The sequence below is a fragment of the Urocampus carinirostris genome, chromosome 13 (assembly GCF_059441175.1).
Source record: "Urocampus carinirostris isolate Australia breed hairy pipefish chromosome 13, RoL_Ucar_1.0, whole genome shotgun sequence".
In the NCBI taxonomy this organism is placed as follows: Eukaryota; Metazoa; Chordata; class Actinopteri; order Syngnathiformes; family Syngnathidae; genus Urocampus; species Urocampus carinirostris.
The window spans coordinates 28,466,212-28,480,539 of NC_142361.1; the positions used below are offsets into that span (position 1 = coordinate 28,466,212).

The 14,328-nt window shown below is 38.2% G+C and overlaps 1 protein-coding gene across 4 annotated transcripts in view; it reads left to right on the top strand.

The window, feature by feature from the left end:
* slit1a (slit homolog 1a (Drosophila)) overlaps positions 1-14,328 on the top strand; it is a 179,080-nt gene that overhangs the window by 81,524 nt on the left and 83,228 nt on the right. For all 4 annotated transcript variants that reach the window (XM_088350660.1, XM_088350662.1, XM_088350661.1 and 1 more), the window contains exons 5-7: positions 9,302-9,373; positions 10,683-10,754; positions 13,582-13,653. In XM_088350660.1, the coding sequence (XP_088206786.1) occupies positions 9,302-9,373; positions 10,683-10,754; positions 13,582-13,653 (216 nt within the window). The remainder of the gene's footprint in view (positions 1-9,301; positions 9,374-10,682; positions 10,755-13,581; positions 13,654-14,328) is intronic.

A 14,328-nucleotide genomic window follows, 5' to 3' on the forward strand; every position in this document is an offset into this window, starting at 1 on the left:
AGCTGCCCGAACTGAAAAAAAAAATGCGTTACGTCAGCCCTTGCTCTCTGTAATACTCGACCGAGGATAATGGATCATGGCAACAACTGTGCATTTCATAATAGGCGGGTCAGAATACAACACCTCCCAACAAAAGTGACTTCTGTTGGTCCATGCTCGCGGCAATATGGGATCTTGGTAATGGATTGCCGCTGCCCTGTGCAGTTCACTTTTTGGTGGACAGAACAGCTAAAAAAAACTAAGCCTGGCAAAAATGTTAATTGTCGGCCTGCCGGCGAATGGGAATAATGGAACTTTTTTCAAGCTTCAATGCACTGATTCTAAGTACGAAGAATGGCGTACTAAGGGATGCAGTAATAGTATAGTAACAACATAGTAATAACTTGTGTTGTTTTAGAACTCGAATATCAAACTTGTAGCTCTTTGCGCTAATCAGTAACAAAAAAGTAGCTCTTAGCTTCAAAAAGTTGGTGACAAATATCCAGGCTTTAGATAACCACCAATTATGGTTAACCTTCTTTGGTCATTAAGTGACCTTAAGGTTTATGAAGTTATTTTCAAGCATTTTCAAAATGGTCGCCCCCTGGGAAAGATAAAAACAGGTGGATAATGTTTCTCAAGTCACAAAAAATGCTGTGTTTGGACTAGTAGAGGTCCATTCAACATACTATTGTTATGTTATAGGGGGAAAACACAAAGAAATAGCATTCATCAGTGAGTTTTCTCATGCCTCCATAAATGTCAGTATGTAGTTGATATGCAATATCTCAAAAAAACCCAGCTCAATCCATTTCTTTTTTGAATGTCTGCGTCAACCACAATTGTCAACCAACCATGACGGTAAAGATTGTGAAATCGTAGGGATTTGAAAGATGGGATTGTATGTCTTGGCGAGGAGCGCTTTTTTCAATGTAGTTGTTTCATTTACGATGTTTTCATTTTCACGTCGCATAAAGCACGTCGTACGTAGCCACAGACTCCCACAGTGCACGGCCAGATGCCCCAAAGGCTTTCCACTGGAGAAGTCCTAATCATTTGTCATTTTTTGCTGTCCGGACACGTGCGCCCTCCGCAACCTCAAATCATGATGCTCACCTATCGTCGAGTTCCCACGATCTTTTGCCTCTCAGGTCCAAATTTGGTGTATACTTCCAATGACTTGTTCAAAATTTTTTACTTCTAAAAGTAAGGTTTTAATAAAATAAAAATAGATGGAGCTTTGCTCCACAATTCTAAAAAGATAATAAGCTTCAGAAATGAAACTAAATACAATCTGTATTCATCGAAACCATCTGTAATTGTGGAAAGGAGCACATATAAAATGTGAAAACCTGTGTTTTTGACTCGTAAACAAATGTCCTTTGTAATGTTGCAAGGGTTATACTGTATGTTCATGATCCACTTGAGTAAATCTTTTGTACTGTAGACCAGTGGTCCCCAACCTTTTGGACACTGTGAGCTCTTTATTTGTTACTGATTACTGAAACTGGGCAATGCTCTACCAGTTTTGTATGTATTTCTGATATAGCGTGTGAGCATGTTATTACTTTGTTATAATTATTACCAAGCTGTAATTTTTGGCAGTGTTAAAAAAAAGCTCAGTCAACTTATAAAACGTCATGTACATGAGAAATCTAATTTTCAAGAAAAATCGCAATTACCCATCACTAGTGACCTGTTTTCAGAACCCGTCTGCGGGCTATTCAGGTGTTACTATGTCACAAACCCTCTGGAGTTGGGGCAGAGGCACAATGTAGAAGAACAGATTCGTCCAATGGAATGGTTGTCTTTAATTAGAGCAGTGTTTTTCACAAGGAAGGGCAGGAAACGCGGCAAACAAGCGCTACCAAATCGATAGACAAAAGATTCTGATATTCAGTAAGTCCAACCGGCAGAGTCGACTGACAAAAAGTCCATCAGGCAATATTTGAAGTTTTGGAGGTCCGGCAGGGGCTTGGTATACTAGGTAGACAAGACCACTGTGACAAGAGTGCTTGGAACATGACAAAAAAGGCAACATACTAGCAAGGAACCAAAGGGGACAGAGTAATATTAAAGGAAAAAAGGACGATACGTGATAGGAGAAAAGGTAATATAACCTGGAAGGTAAAGAGGGAGAGAAAGAGAACATACATTGAAACAGAACTAAAGAATGCAGGATCGTGACATCCTATTGGGCTACCTGGTGTCCACTGACACCACATTGGTGACCCTTGCTATCGACTTTTACTACGCCATTTACTACTGTGCATTGTTTTAGTTTGAGTTAATAAATGACACCTATTTATTACTATTTTTTTCTGGTGTATTTCTTATCTGATTCTCAAATCAATTTATTTTCTCCACCTTAGACCCAGGGAAGTGAAGGAAATATACACCAGTTGAATCATATTTCATTTATTTGAAGACCGTATTGTAATAAGACTAGTACTACCTACTTCCATTATACAAAAAAAATGCTGATTTTTTTCTCAAAAACATTGCTTGATTTAGGAAAAACATAAATTTGACAATCCCCCTACTCTTACCTTGAATATTTACAAAAAATTATCGGGCTCATCCATTCTTAATAAAACCTCAGTGTTTCTTCACTTTATATGACAAGCTCTAGTTTTTTCTGTTTAGGTTAGATAGGTTACCGTTTTAATCAGGTTTTGCTCAAACTGTGTGTGTTGGATCCCTTTACCACTAGGGTCGTAGGGCCACCATTCCCTGTGGTGTGTCTTGGTGCTTATCCCAAGCCTCAACATTTGCAAAAAATGTGTTAATTTTTCTACCGTTGATAAACAGAAACCCAAGTTCTATAAACAGAAACATATGTTTGAGATGAGTTTTTTTGTATCGTATAAAAAACGCATGACTGGGCCCTGTTGCGAACCACCCACCATGATAAACAACTGTTAAAATCAATACCCCGTAGCAGACAACTTAAGACTGAAGCATGCATGCATGCCTAAACTGCAATGATCAATCATTTTTCCATTGCTACTTGTTTGTTTACTATGTTTTTACAACATGGCGTAGTCAGCTGCAGTTGACAATTCCTCACACTGTTTGCCTAAAAGTGGAACATCTGGTTGAATTTCTTCTGAATCTTGTGATGTTATCAAAAAAGTTAACTGTCTAATATGCACCAGGAGCCATTGTTTATAGCATGGATTTTGTTCCAAAAAGATTCTTTGCTGTGTGAAATATGTTAAGTAGAACCATTTATTTTATTTTTTACAATTCATGTTGTATTTTGTCGTCTTCATGGGTTTTAGAGAAACTTGATAATGGACGAGACTTTTCACGAACATTAATTTGGCATGTTGTTAAACCATTAGACCACGTTATTGACGCACACAAAGGTAGAGAAGAAGCAATGCACAAATCAAATCAGTGAAGTAGTGAAATTGATACCATGTTAAGTGAGAGTTTGCTGATTTAAAGATTGTAGGGATTAACCTTTCCACGATTTTGCAACAACCCTCTCCCCACCTGAAGCGAATCTGTGCTGTGAATGCTATTTATGCAGTTTACCAAGATAATAATCCGAAGTTAATGATGTGAATCAGACAGGAACCAGACATTACTTTTCAACATAAGCCTAATCTCCAGACCAGGCGCCTTGAGCTATGTCTGATAGCGTCGCTAATTACGCCAGAGGTTCTTGTAAACAATCTTATCAGTGCCAAACAATTGCATTGTTTGAAGTCCAGTATACAGAAAATACAACCTGGAGACTGAAACACATGCAAACAGCAAAAGCAGACCTAAAACATATGTGGTAGGCCATTATTGCAGCTACAATCGGAATGAACTGTGAGCAACGTCACCTACCAAGAGCCTGGCTACCTAACGAACTAAGTGCCTACCTCGGGGTATGTTGTGCATTAGGGTAAATCTATACCAGTCTGCTATATCCGCATTTGGTTGACACACCTGCAATAGAAAGAATAACTCTTCCAATGCAGCAGTCGAGGCCTGAAGGCTTAAACTGGAGCCAAATGTTTGATGGATCATTCAAGACTTTGCGTTCGTAGAGCGAGAGTGACAAGCGTATGACAGTTTATTTTGTGCCTCTCAGGCTGAATTCTGTTGAGCAAGTCAAAGATTTCTGAAGGTTACGACCCCTGCTCCTGTTTTCTACCTGATAGTGTCTGTGCTTTGCTTCTGTTTGAGATTGTTTTCCGAGAGCTGCTCCCCTGGGGTTGTTTTGAAAAACAAAAAGAAGTTAAGTTTGGAAAAGATAATCAGGGGGTATATACGCTATATACAGGGTTTCCTTAACATTGTAGACAAATTTTGACTTTAAATAGCCAATAAACTTTTTTATATTTTCAAGTGAGGATGACAGATACTGGGCTTACATTTCTACAAAAAGAATGGTCTAAAAACCACCTGGAAATCTGAAAATAAAGCTGAAGTTCAAAGAGTTCCACACAAACATGCCCCAACATGTTTTTGCACTTCAGCTTAAATAGATGGACTGTAATCCTTTTTTTAATCACATTTAATAGAAGCTGTAATATGATGAGATGTAAAAAAGTGTTACAACTACTTAAAAATCAATATCTATTTATGAATGAATATTATAAATATGAAAAGAAACAAAAAAGGACATCAATAAAGTTGTATAAATGAATTAACAACTAGCAATAAAAAAGTGCAAAACGATCAGATCCGAAAATAACAATTGTTATTTAAAAGTAATATACCTCATCTCATCTCTCATTAGCTGCACCGCTTATCCTCAGTAGGGTCGTGGGGGTGCTGGAGCCCATCCTAGGAATCATCGGGCAGTAGGCAGGGGACACCCTGAACTGGTTGCCAGCCAATCGCAGGGCACACAGGGACAGACAACTCGCTCGCTCATTCACAGCCAGGGACAATTTGGACCGGCCAATCCACCTGAAATGCATGTCTTTGGAATGTGGGAGGAAACTGGAGTGCCCGGAGGAAACCCACGCAAGCACGGGGAGAACATACAATCTCCGCACAGGAAGTCCGGTAGCTGGATTTGAACCCACACAGGAGGTTCCCAAGACCTTAGAACTGTGCCACACACGCGCTAGCCACTGCGCTAGCCACTGCACTGCCGTGCTGCCCACTAATATACCTTATATTTTTATATACAGTATACATATACTGGAGCCCATCCTAGCCGTCTTCAGGCAGTAGGCAGACGGCACTGGTTGCCAGCCAGTCGTAGGGCACACAGAGACAGACAACTCACTTGCTTATTTACACCTAGGGACAATTTGGATCGGCCAATTAACCTGACATGCATGTTTAATAATTTAATCTGATAAAAACAATATATATAAATATAGTGTAAATATAATGATATTATAAAATATGATAAAAAAGTAAAACTAATAATAATAACTAAATAACAATAGAAAATCTAATATATATATATATATATATATATATATATATATATATATATATATATATATATATATATATATATATATATATATATATATATATATATATATATATATATATATATATATATATATATATATATAATGCATTCATGTGGACGGCCCCTAAGTAAAAGAGACATGTTTTGGTCTTCGGTAACAAGGCCAGATTGCCCGTTAACTGCAAAATGTCTGTTTTGAGCGCCGAGGTACTGTATACATTACCAAGCAATGTAACTTCAGATTAACCCGCTGACCAGGGTGCCCCACATCCATCTTTGCGGCCAGCGCCGTAATTGTGCCTTACTTTAGCTAGTTCATGTTTCCCCGAAAATCGACTTTCAAACTAATCAGCGACGTCAAATCGCTCGCTTCCAAACTGAGTCAGCTAAGCCTCGGGGAAAAAAAAACACTGAAAAAAGGAGTCAGAGTGTGGCAACCGCAGACTATGTAAAGTACAGCGTGCACCCCCGCAGAAATGTTCTGTTTGCCATTTTAAGAAAGTGTAAATGCAGAAGTACTATCGGGCCAAGTTTACTTGGAACCGTCGATGCGCTTGAAGACTGCTGACTACAAATCATGACCGCCGTGATTACTCTTCGAACGAAGGACAAGGACAAAGCCAGAAAGAAGACGATTGTTTTCTTTGCACTCTCAACAGACTTGCGTTCATAAAGCTACTTTCTACATCGGTAATCCAATCAAACGGCACTAAATCAAACGGGTTGTTGTCCTCAGCCAATTGCTAATAGGATTAGGGATGTTTTACCGCATGGGTTGAATTCGACGACATGAGGACATCAAGTTGTCGTCACTTCGTTCCTTGTCTTTTCAATTCTTCTTTCTATTCTTTAGGCATTGTCAGCACGATTCGATTGAGCTCGTCATTGTAAAAAGCTTGAAAAGATTAGCATAAAAACCCAACTATAAACCCCTATATTTTTCATAAATTTTGAAGCATGCGGCATGTATAACAATTGATCGAAATAGGTGTTAGCCTATGAGTAAAGCTCAAATTAACATTAAATGCACTGAATGTCACGGTGGCCATGGCGCCCAATTGGCCCCCGCCGTGTGGCGCCAGCTTCTGTCATGGTTGCCATGGCGCCCGATTGGCCCCGCCCGTGGGCGCCAGCTGCAGCTTGTTGACAGATTGGCTCCCTGTCAGTATTTAAACTCTGTCATGTTAGTCCCCTTTTGTCGGTCCGTCTGCAAATCTCCGTTTTACACCGCAAGCCCTTTTTTGCCTGTCCTGTGTTTTTGCTCCTGTCTTTCTCCCGCTACTGTTTTGGTCTCGAACACGTCTGTTCTCCCGTCCCGAATAACGACCCATTTTCTGATATCGACGACGTTTTTTCTCTTCCACCCCGGCTACTGACCTGTTTTTTTCCGCCCTCGACACCACCTTTGCTCGCCACGGTAGTCTGACTTCCACGTCTGAGCAACCCCGCGACCAGCGATCTCTAGGTCGAGTGTGAGAAACGTTATGCGAGTGGGTCCTGTCTCCGTTTTACAATTTCTAAAAACAAATTTAAAGTAGGCACTTACCTTCTAATGCACACACAAGCAAATGAATATCATTTGGTCGTATAACTGGTAAAACTTGTCACATCAAACCGACGATGCGTAAGAACAAGTCATAACATGTTTTTAAATGGTTTTCTCGCCCTCGTAAACGTGCATTACACAACATAACTTCTATTCTATCTTTCCGTAAATCGTACCGCTCTCAGAGAAAAATGTCATTTCTGTAAAGAATGACGATCGAAAGTTTGCGGGACCACGAAGTATCCCCAAGAGCCTCGTCTCTCATGACGTCTCATGTGCGGAACTTGTGTCACGAAGATTTATAGACGGCGGAATTTGCGGTCACGCTTCAACGTATTTCTGTTGAGTCCCTCTCGCAATGTGAGCGTACGTTCGTATTATTTGACAAGTACAGTTATGTTGTGCGCATATTTTCTGAGAGAGGTCAGAAAACTATTTTATCGTTCGATAAAAGAATGTGCGGAATAAGGGGTGCGCAAACTATAGTCTCCACACCACTTATGGCCCATCAGGTTTAGTAATCTGGTCCGCTGAACAGTATAAGTAATACAGGTAAAAGGTTGCTGTTTTGGTGCCTTGCTTGTCCCTTTTGCCCCCCTTTCTATGTAAATATACAGTACCTATACTCTAAATACTGTTAGCTTCAAAATAAAACAAGTTTGGGTGGAAAATGGACCAACCAGGTTCTTGGGTCGATTCGACCTAATGTCTAAGGAATAATGTTTTCATTTTCTCTCAAGATAAAAAAACAGTAAATTTCGCTTTAAATTATAATAAAAGAAAATGTGTTCAATTAGGTCATTCTGTATATAAGGACCCAGAAAAATGGATCTAATTGATCCAAGTTTGGGATGTTCCTACTTTATTATATACATACAAATTTAATTTTTTTAAACCGTGCATTTTTCTGAATTAGCAATTTTTTATCATGTATTTATTTTATATCTCAAAATGATTATCGAATGTCATACAAACGAAAAAAAAGTTTGCATTTTTGAGTTTTTAATGCATATTACCACAATCAATCCTTAGACGGGAGACTGTATATGTGTCCACTGTATGTCACTGTGTGGTGTGGTGCAACCCAAAATGACAGCTAAAAAGCAGAAAGAAGAATACAGACTTTGGAGATGAAAAATTAGAAAATCACAACATTTCATTTCTTATTTATTTGCCCTTTTTGACGTTTTTGGGTACCCGTAGGAGCAAGATGGCGAACAATTATGTTAGCTCCCTTTAGGTGAGGCTCATGAATACACATCTCTTGACCTTTGGTATTTAGAAATGCATGTTTATATGATATAAAGTATTTTTTCTTATTTTTTAAATTAATATTGTGTTTTAATAATTTCTTACCACTAGGAGGTGCTAAATAATACACACTGGGTCTGAATATATTACTTTGCTTTAATTGGGCAAAAAACAACTTGATGAAATTGTCTTTTAATAAATGTTAAATGGACTGAAGTTACAATGCGCTTCACCCTTACACTCACACACCGATGGCGGTGACAGCCATTTAAAGCGCCTACCTACATATAGGGGGCACTATAGGTTCAGTGTCCTGCCTATGGACACTTCAATATTCAACTCGGAGGAGCCGGGAATCTAACCTGCGACCTCTCGGTCCCAAGATATAAAATATACAAATACATTTCTATGTGTATATTTATTTCGGAACACATATTAGAAAAATAGTATATTTTCTTTCCTATGCATTGCTAACATATCAAATCTAGACTCTGTAAAATCAGATAAAAAAAGGTGAAACAATCAACCTTTTTTTTCCGTTCAGCCATTTATTTTAAAATTCAAAGCGACTTAAAACGTTCTTCTACTCCCGTGCTTAATTCTATTCTTGCACTTATTTTCCACACACATGCCCCCTTGCTAACCGACCATTACATTCCAAACACACATGCATCCTAATGCCCAGCGATTATGTCCTTTCAGGCTGCAGTTCCCCTAATGAATCAGACTGGTTGACAAGCTTTCACTGCCCGATGCCGTGCAATTTGTTTGCTCTTTGTGCGTAGGGAACCTAACACCCATGAATGGGTAAAGCGATGAACCTGAAATATAGAAGAATGTGTACACTGTAAAATAACTCCGGATATAAACTTAAACTTTTGATGCTCTTCCTGAGGAAAAACTAGAAAATGATTCGAGAAACTGAAAAAAAATACAGAAAGATGTTGTCATGGCTGTGATCGTTATACACGAGAAACTAAACGCTGCTTGTTAGGAAATGAGCCTCGATGAATGACTTAAACTATCGCTCTTATTTTGCTTTTTCATTATGGCTAATGTGATTTCCTCCGGTTCTGTTTCCTATGCAGGGATCTGAGCGAGAACCTCATCCAGTCCATCCCAAGAAAAGCATTCAGAGGAGCTACAGACATCAAAAACCTGTGAGTGTGCGTCACATCTGATGTTGATGTAGCATTTTTAATCTATAATGTAGTTCTTCAAAATTAAGGCTCTCATTCTCTTAAGCTTGACCGCAAAAGTAAAACCTTTGGACCTGTTTGAAGTCATGGCTTGAATTGAAGCACTTTTAAAGTTAAAGTTGAGTTAAAGCAGCATTGGAACTCTAACTGTAACCCTCATAATTAAAAGATCTAAAGCTTTAAATTTAATGTTAAAGTTAAAGGTTTAAAGCTGCTTTAACTCGTGGTTTGAGTTAAAGCTTTTTAAAGCAATAACTCAACTAATGAGTTAAAGCAAAGTTAACCTAAAGGCTCAGAAGTTGTAACTCCACCCACGAGTTAAAGCAGCCGTAAAGGATTAACTTTTGAGGGTGTAAGTCAAATCTTTAATGTCGCTTAGACTTGTGTTTTGAGTTATGGCTTTAAAAATCATTTAGCTTAACCCTATATGTGAAGCAGATTTTAAGCTTTAACTTTTGAGGGTTGAGGTTAAAGTTTTCAAGATGATTTAACTCGTGGTTTGACTCCTAGGTTTAGTTAAAGCTTTAAAAAAATATTTAACTCAACCCCCATTTTAAAAGAGCTTTAAAGCTTTAACTTTTTTGGTTAAAACAAACAATGACTCAACGCATGAGTTAAAGCAGTAGTAAAGCTTTAACTTGGGTTGAGTTAAAGCTTTAGAAAGGCTGTAACTCAAGCTACAAGTTAAATCAGCTTTAAAGTTGTGACTTTTGAGGGTTAGAGTTAGAGCACTAAAAGTGCTTTAACTCATGAGCTGAGTTATGGATTTTAATCCACGAGTCAAATCATCTCAAAGCTTCAATTTTGACTGTTAAAGTTAGCTGCTTTAACTTGTGGGTTAAGTTATGGATTTTGAAATACTTGAACACAACTCATGTGTTAAAGCAGCTTTAAAGCAGTGATTTAGAAATGAAACCAAAATCTTTATCACTAAAACTTTATCTGTGCACCGAAGCCACAGAGTACAAAGCAGTAAGTCGCGAAAGTTTACAGGATTATAGCATTGGTACTAAAATTCTAATACTAACTATTTAGTTATATTTTTATGTGTATGCCTGATATCCTCATACACTCAGCCTTGATAATATTACACAAACTGCACGCTCCCCCTCCCCCGACCCCCTCTTGTGGATAGACAAGCTCAGATGAACAGTATTGATTCCCGTAGTCCATCAGTGTATTGTTTACTGTTATGACGATAATGAGCAAAAGAAGGATAGATTTCCAAGCCCCCTTCCCCCCATGACTCTCCCTGTCTTTTGTTTTGCAGTCAACTGGATAAAAACCACATCGGCTGCGTGGAGGACGGCGCCTTCAGAGCTCTGCGAAGCTTGGAAGTGCTGTGAGTATTTTATTACAACACGGCATCATTAGGTTATATGAAGACATTGTTTCACCACCGCTAATAACCGTAGCCAATGTATACACATAATTATATGAAAACCCCTCCTTCCCTCTTTGTGATGACCCTCTTGAGGGGGCTGTGTCGGGAGGGCCCAACCGCTATTAAGTCATTGTTCCACACGGTTGACAGCAGAATTCCCCTCTATCCTATAAACACACCCAGGCTCCTTCTCCCTCTTCCATTCCGAGGTCAGCTTGTCCTCTTGAAAACTGGAGATGGACCGATAACCAGCACTGGATAATAATCTTGCATGTATCAGTGCAAGTCCTTCGTTATTTGATCTGATGGCCAATAAGCACATAGATGCTAACCTTTTGACATTAAAAGTGGTACAATTTATTTCACACTCTATTTTTACATTCAAAAAACAATCCATCCCCAGAATATGAAAAAAACAACATGTGCTTGTTTAAGGCTAGAAGTGGCAAACCTTAACTACAACCAAAATCAAGCGTGATCGTTGTAACTGTTTATTCTCACACAAAGACTTGCTCCTACTTCAAAATACATCAGCTGTAGAGTAAAATAATCGTCCAGAGTCAAAATTTATTTTTGTTTAAATTTGAAAAAGTGGTAGATTAAAAAAACAATATGTTGCCTTATGCGTAATGTGGTAGTGTTGGCAAGTACAGTGTGTAAGCATCCATTAATAACTAAGCTTGATAAACACTAATCATCCATTTTTATTCAAACATGTTTTTTCTTTAATTCATGATTGAAATCATATGACGTTTAGTGTTGCTTTTTGTTGCATCTGCAAATGCCTTTCGAGTATTACAGTTACAGTATATTGAGTGTTTGGTGTTCTATTTTTAGAAAATGTAATGTCAGCGTTTTTAACTATTATGCAATTGAAACTCAGAGTAAAATATTGGTAAACGGACAAATATTGGGGCTGATATAGAACATATAAGATCTTGGAATCTGCCTCTCTAGCGATTTTAACATTTCCTTTTAACATTTTTCAAATAAGCTCCTCTTTGATGCAACTGAATATTCGCCTATATTATCAGTCGATAATTTGTGATCCTATTTTACATATTAGCATAAATCAGCATTAGCCATTTGATTAATTTGATGACTCAAGGCAATCGATTTAAAACTGATCAAATTACCTCTACTTTGTTGCAACTGTCAGGACCAGAACAGAGACAGGACCCACTTGCGTTGCGTTTCTTACAAGTTTAATTGGAGGAAAAAGAAAGGGTTGCGCCCACGATCCGGTGATTGCTGGACGTGGGAAGCAGGTCGCTCTGATACTTGGTTTGTGCTCCGAACGCAGAAGTGGATCTTCTGTGGCGAGCGATGGCAGTGTCGGGGACGGAAAACGGTTCAGTAGCCGGGACAGGAAAGCAAAAACGTGGTCTGGGTTGGAACCGAGTCATAAGCCAGAATAGGAGAGAAGACATGGTCGGGGACAAAAAGAGGTCGAAAGCCGGGACAGGAGAGTAGACGTGGTCAGGATCAAAAACGGGTCAAAGCCGAGGGACATGCGGGAACAAAAAACGGGACAGGTGGGTGTCAGGGTCGAAAAAGGCTTGCCTAGTCTTAACTGAGGTTCCCAGACGGACTGACAGAAGGGGACAGACAGGACTGGGTACAAGTACTGATCAGGAGCCAATCAGAGCCCGCTGAGTCACATCAGTAATCATGACAGCAACGGAATATCAGCCTCAAATATCGGTTATCAGCCCATTATCGGCGCATCATTTCGGCATCACCCTTTGATGACCAATGAGCAATCTGTTTGAGACTTCTAAAACAAGCGCCATTTAGCTGCAACTGAATCCATCTCAAAATATTGAAATTGGACGATAAGCATTGCTGATATTTAACATATTGTCAGATATCAGCATCTGCCTTTTTATTCATTGAGTATCAATAAACAATCCATTCAAAACTTTTGTCTAAGCTCCACTTTGTTGCAACAGAATATCACCTTAAAACATTGGTTATTAGATTGATAATCGATAAGTGTTCAAATTATTAATCTTGCTGTCGCCCATGTTATTAAATTCACGACTAAAAAGCAATATTTTTATAAGTTTTCAGACAAGCTCCACTTTGTTGCAATTGAGTTCCAGCTTAAAATATTGTTTATGGGGTCTCTTGAACACTAATTATTGCTATCGGCCCTGTAAAATGAAGAGATTGCGCCCGGCATCCAGTGTTTTGTCCAACATTGCGATTTTTGATGCCGTTTTTGACAGAGAAAAATAACTCATCAGCAGTACATATTAGAAATGCCTTTCTTTAAGGGCATAAACAAAGAAGCCTCCACTGCCAATTGGCCTACGGGGGCTTCGGCAGCTTTGTTATTTTTATAGCAATAGCCTGCTTTTTCTTTTTTTTAGGGGGTTGGGGAGACCCCGGGAAGAAAGAAAAGCTATTAAAGGCCGCTTTCATGGCGTGGATGGATTGCAGATGTAGTGATAGGTTGTCATAATGGTCTAAGTGGGGACTGGGGGTTGTTTGTATAGGTTTTTTATGTAGGGGGGTGCAGTTAGAAGATGGGCTCTTGAAATATGGGAAAAGGTTATTAGGCCGATTGAAATGACCCTATTCCTCGGCTGCAGCTGATGCTCGGGGTCCGAGCGCAAAGCTTTGATTGCGAGTCTGACACGTGCGGATTTGCATGCGGATTTCCCCATCTGTGCGGAATGAGGTGTTATATTTTCAGCGGGGGGCGCCGGCGAGACAAAATTTATTGTGAGGAATATGTTGAGCATTGACTGTTTTTTTTCCTGCCCTTTTGTTCTTGCAGGACGCTGAACAACAACAACATCAGCGGCATCCCGGTTTCCAGCTTTAACCACATGCCCAAACTGAGAACCTTGTGAGTGACATTGACTGTATTTTCTGTATCACTGTATGTATCGAATAATAAGCCTTTGTAGCGGTGGTTCTAAATGCTGGATTTTAAATAAACATAAATTGAATCATTTATATAAAAACCATGAAAAATAGTATTATCAATTGTATATTTAGCTAAACAATACATATTTATTTTTTTCTACGTTGACTACAATAAAACAGTTCAAAATATAAAAATAAAAATATAAAACCATTTTTTTTATCTTTCACACAAAAATATTGTTTTGCTATATCTTTTAAGAAATTGTAAAATATGAGGATTTTTTTCATATTTTGCTATTTCTGAAAACGTTTATATTTGACAAAAATATTGTTTTATTTTTTTTAAGTAAGAATAAAAGGTTTTTGTTATTTTAGTATAATAAAAACTTGAAAATACAAATGAATAAAAGACCATTATTTTTTGTAATTATTTGTCCATATCTTAAATATTAAACATTAAATATTTTTAAAAATGCTTTACTATGCCTTTATAAAAGAGAAATCAAGAAAATGTGTTTTCATATTTACAACAATTAAAAAATCTGGTAACGTAAGAAAATAAATGAACATTTGTTTCTTGGATAATTTTCTATGGCTTTAGTACATTTTCAAGAAATCTTTTATTTACATGTTTTTTTTTAAATTAATTTATTTT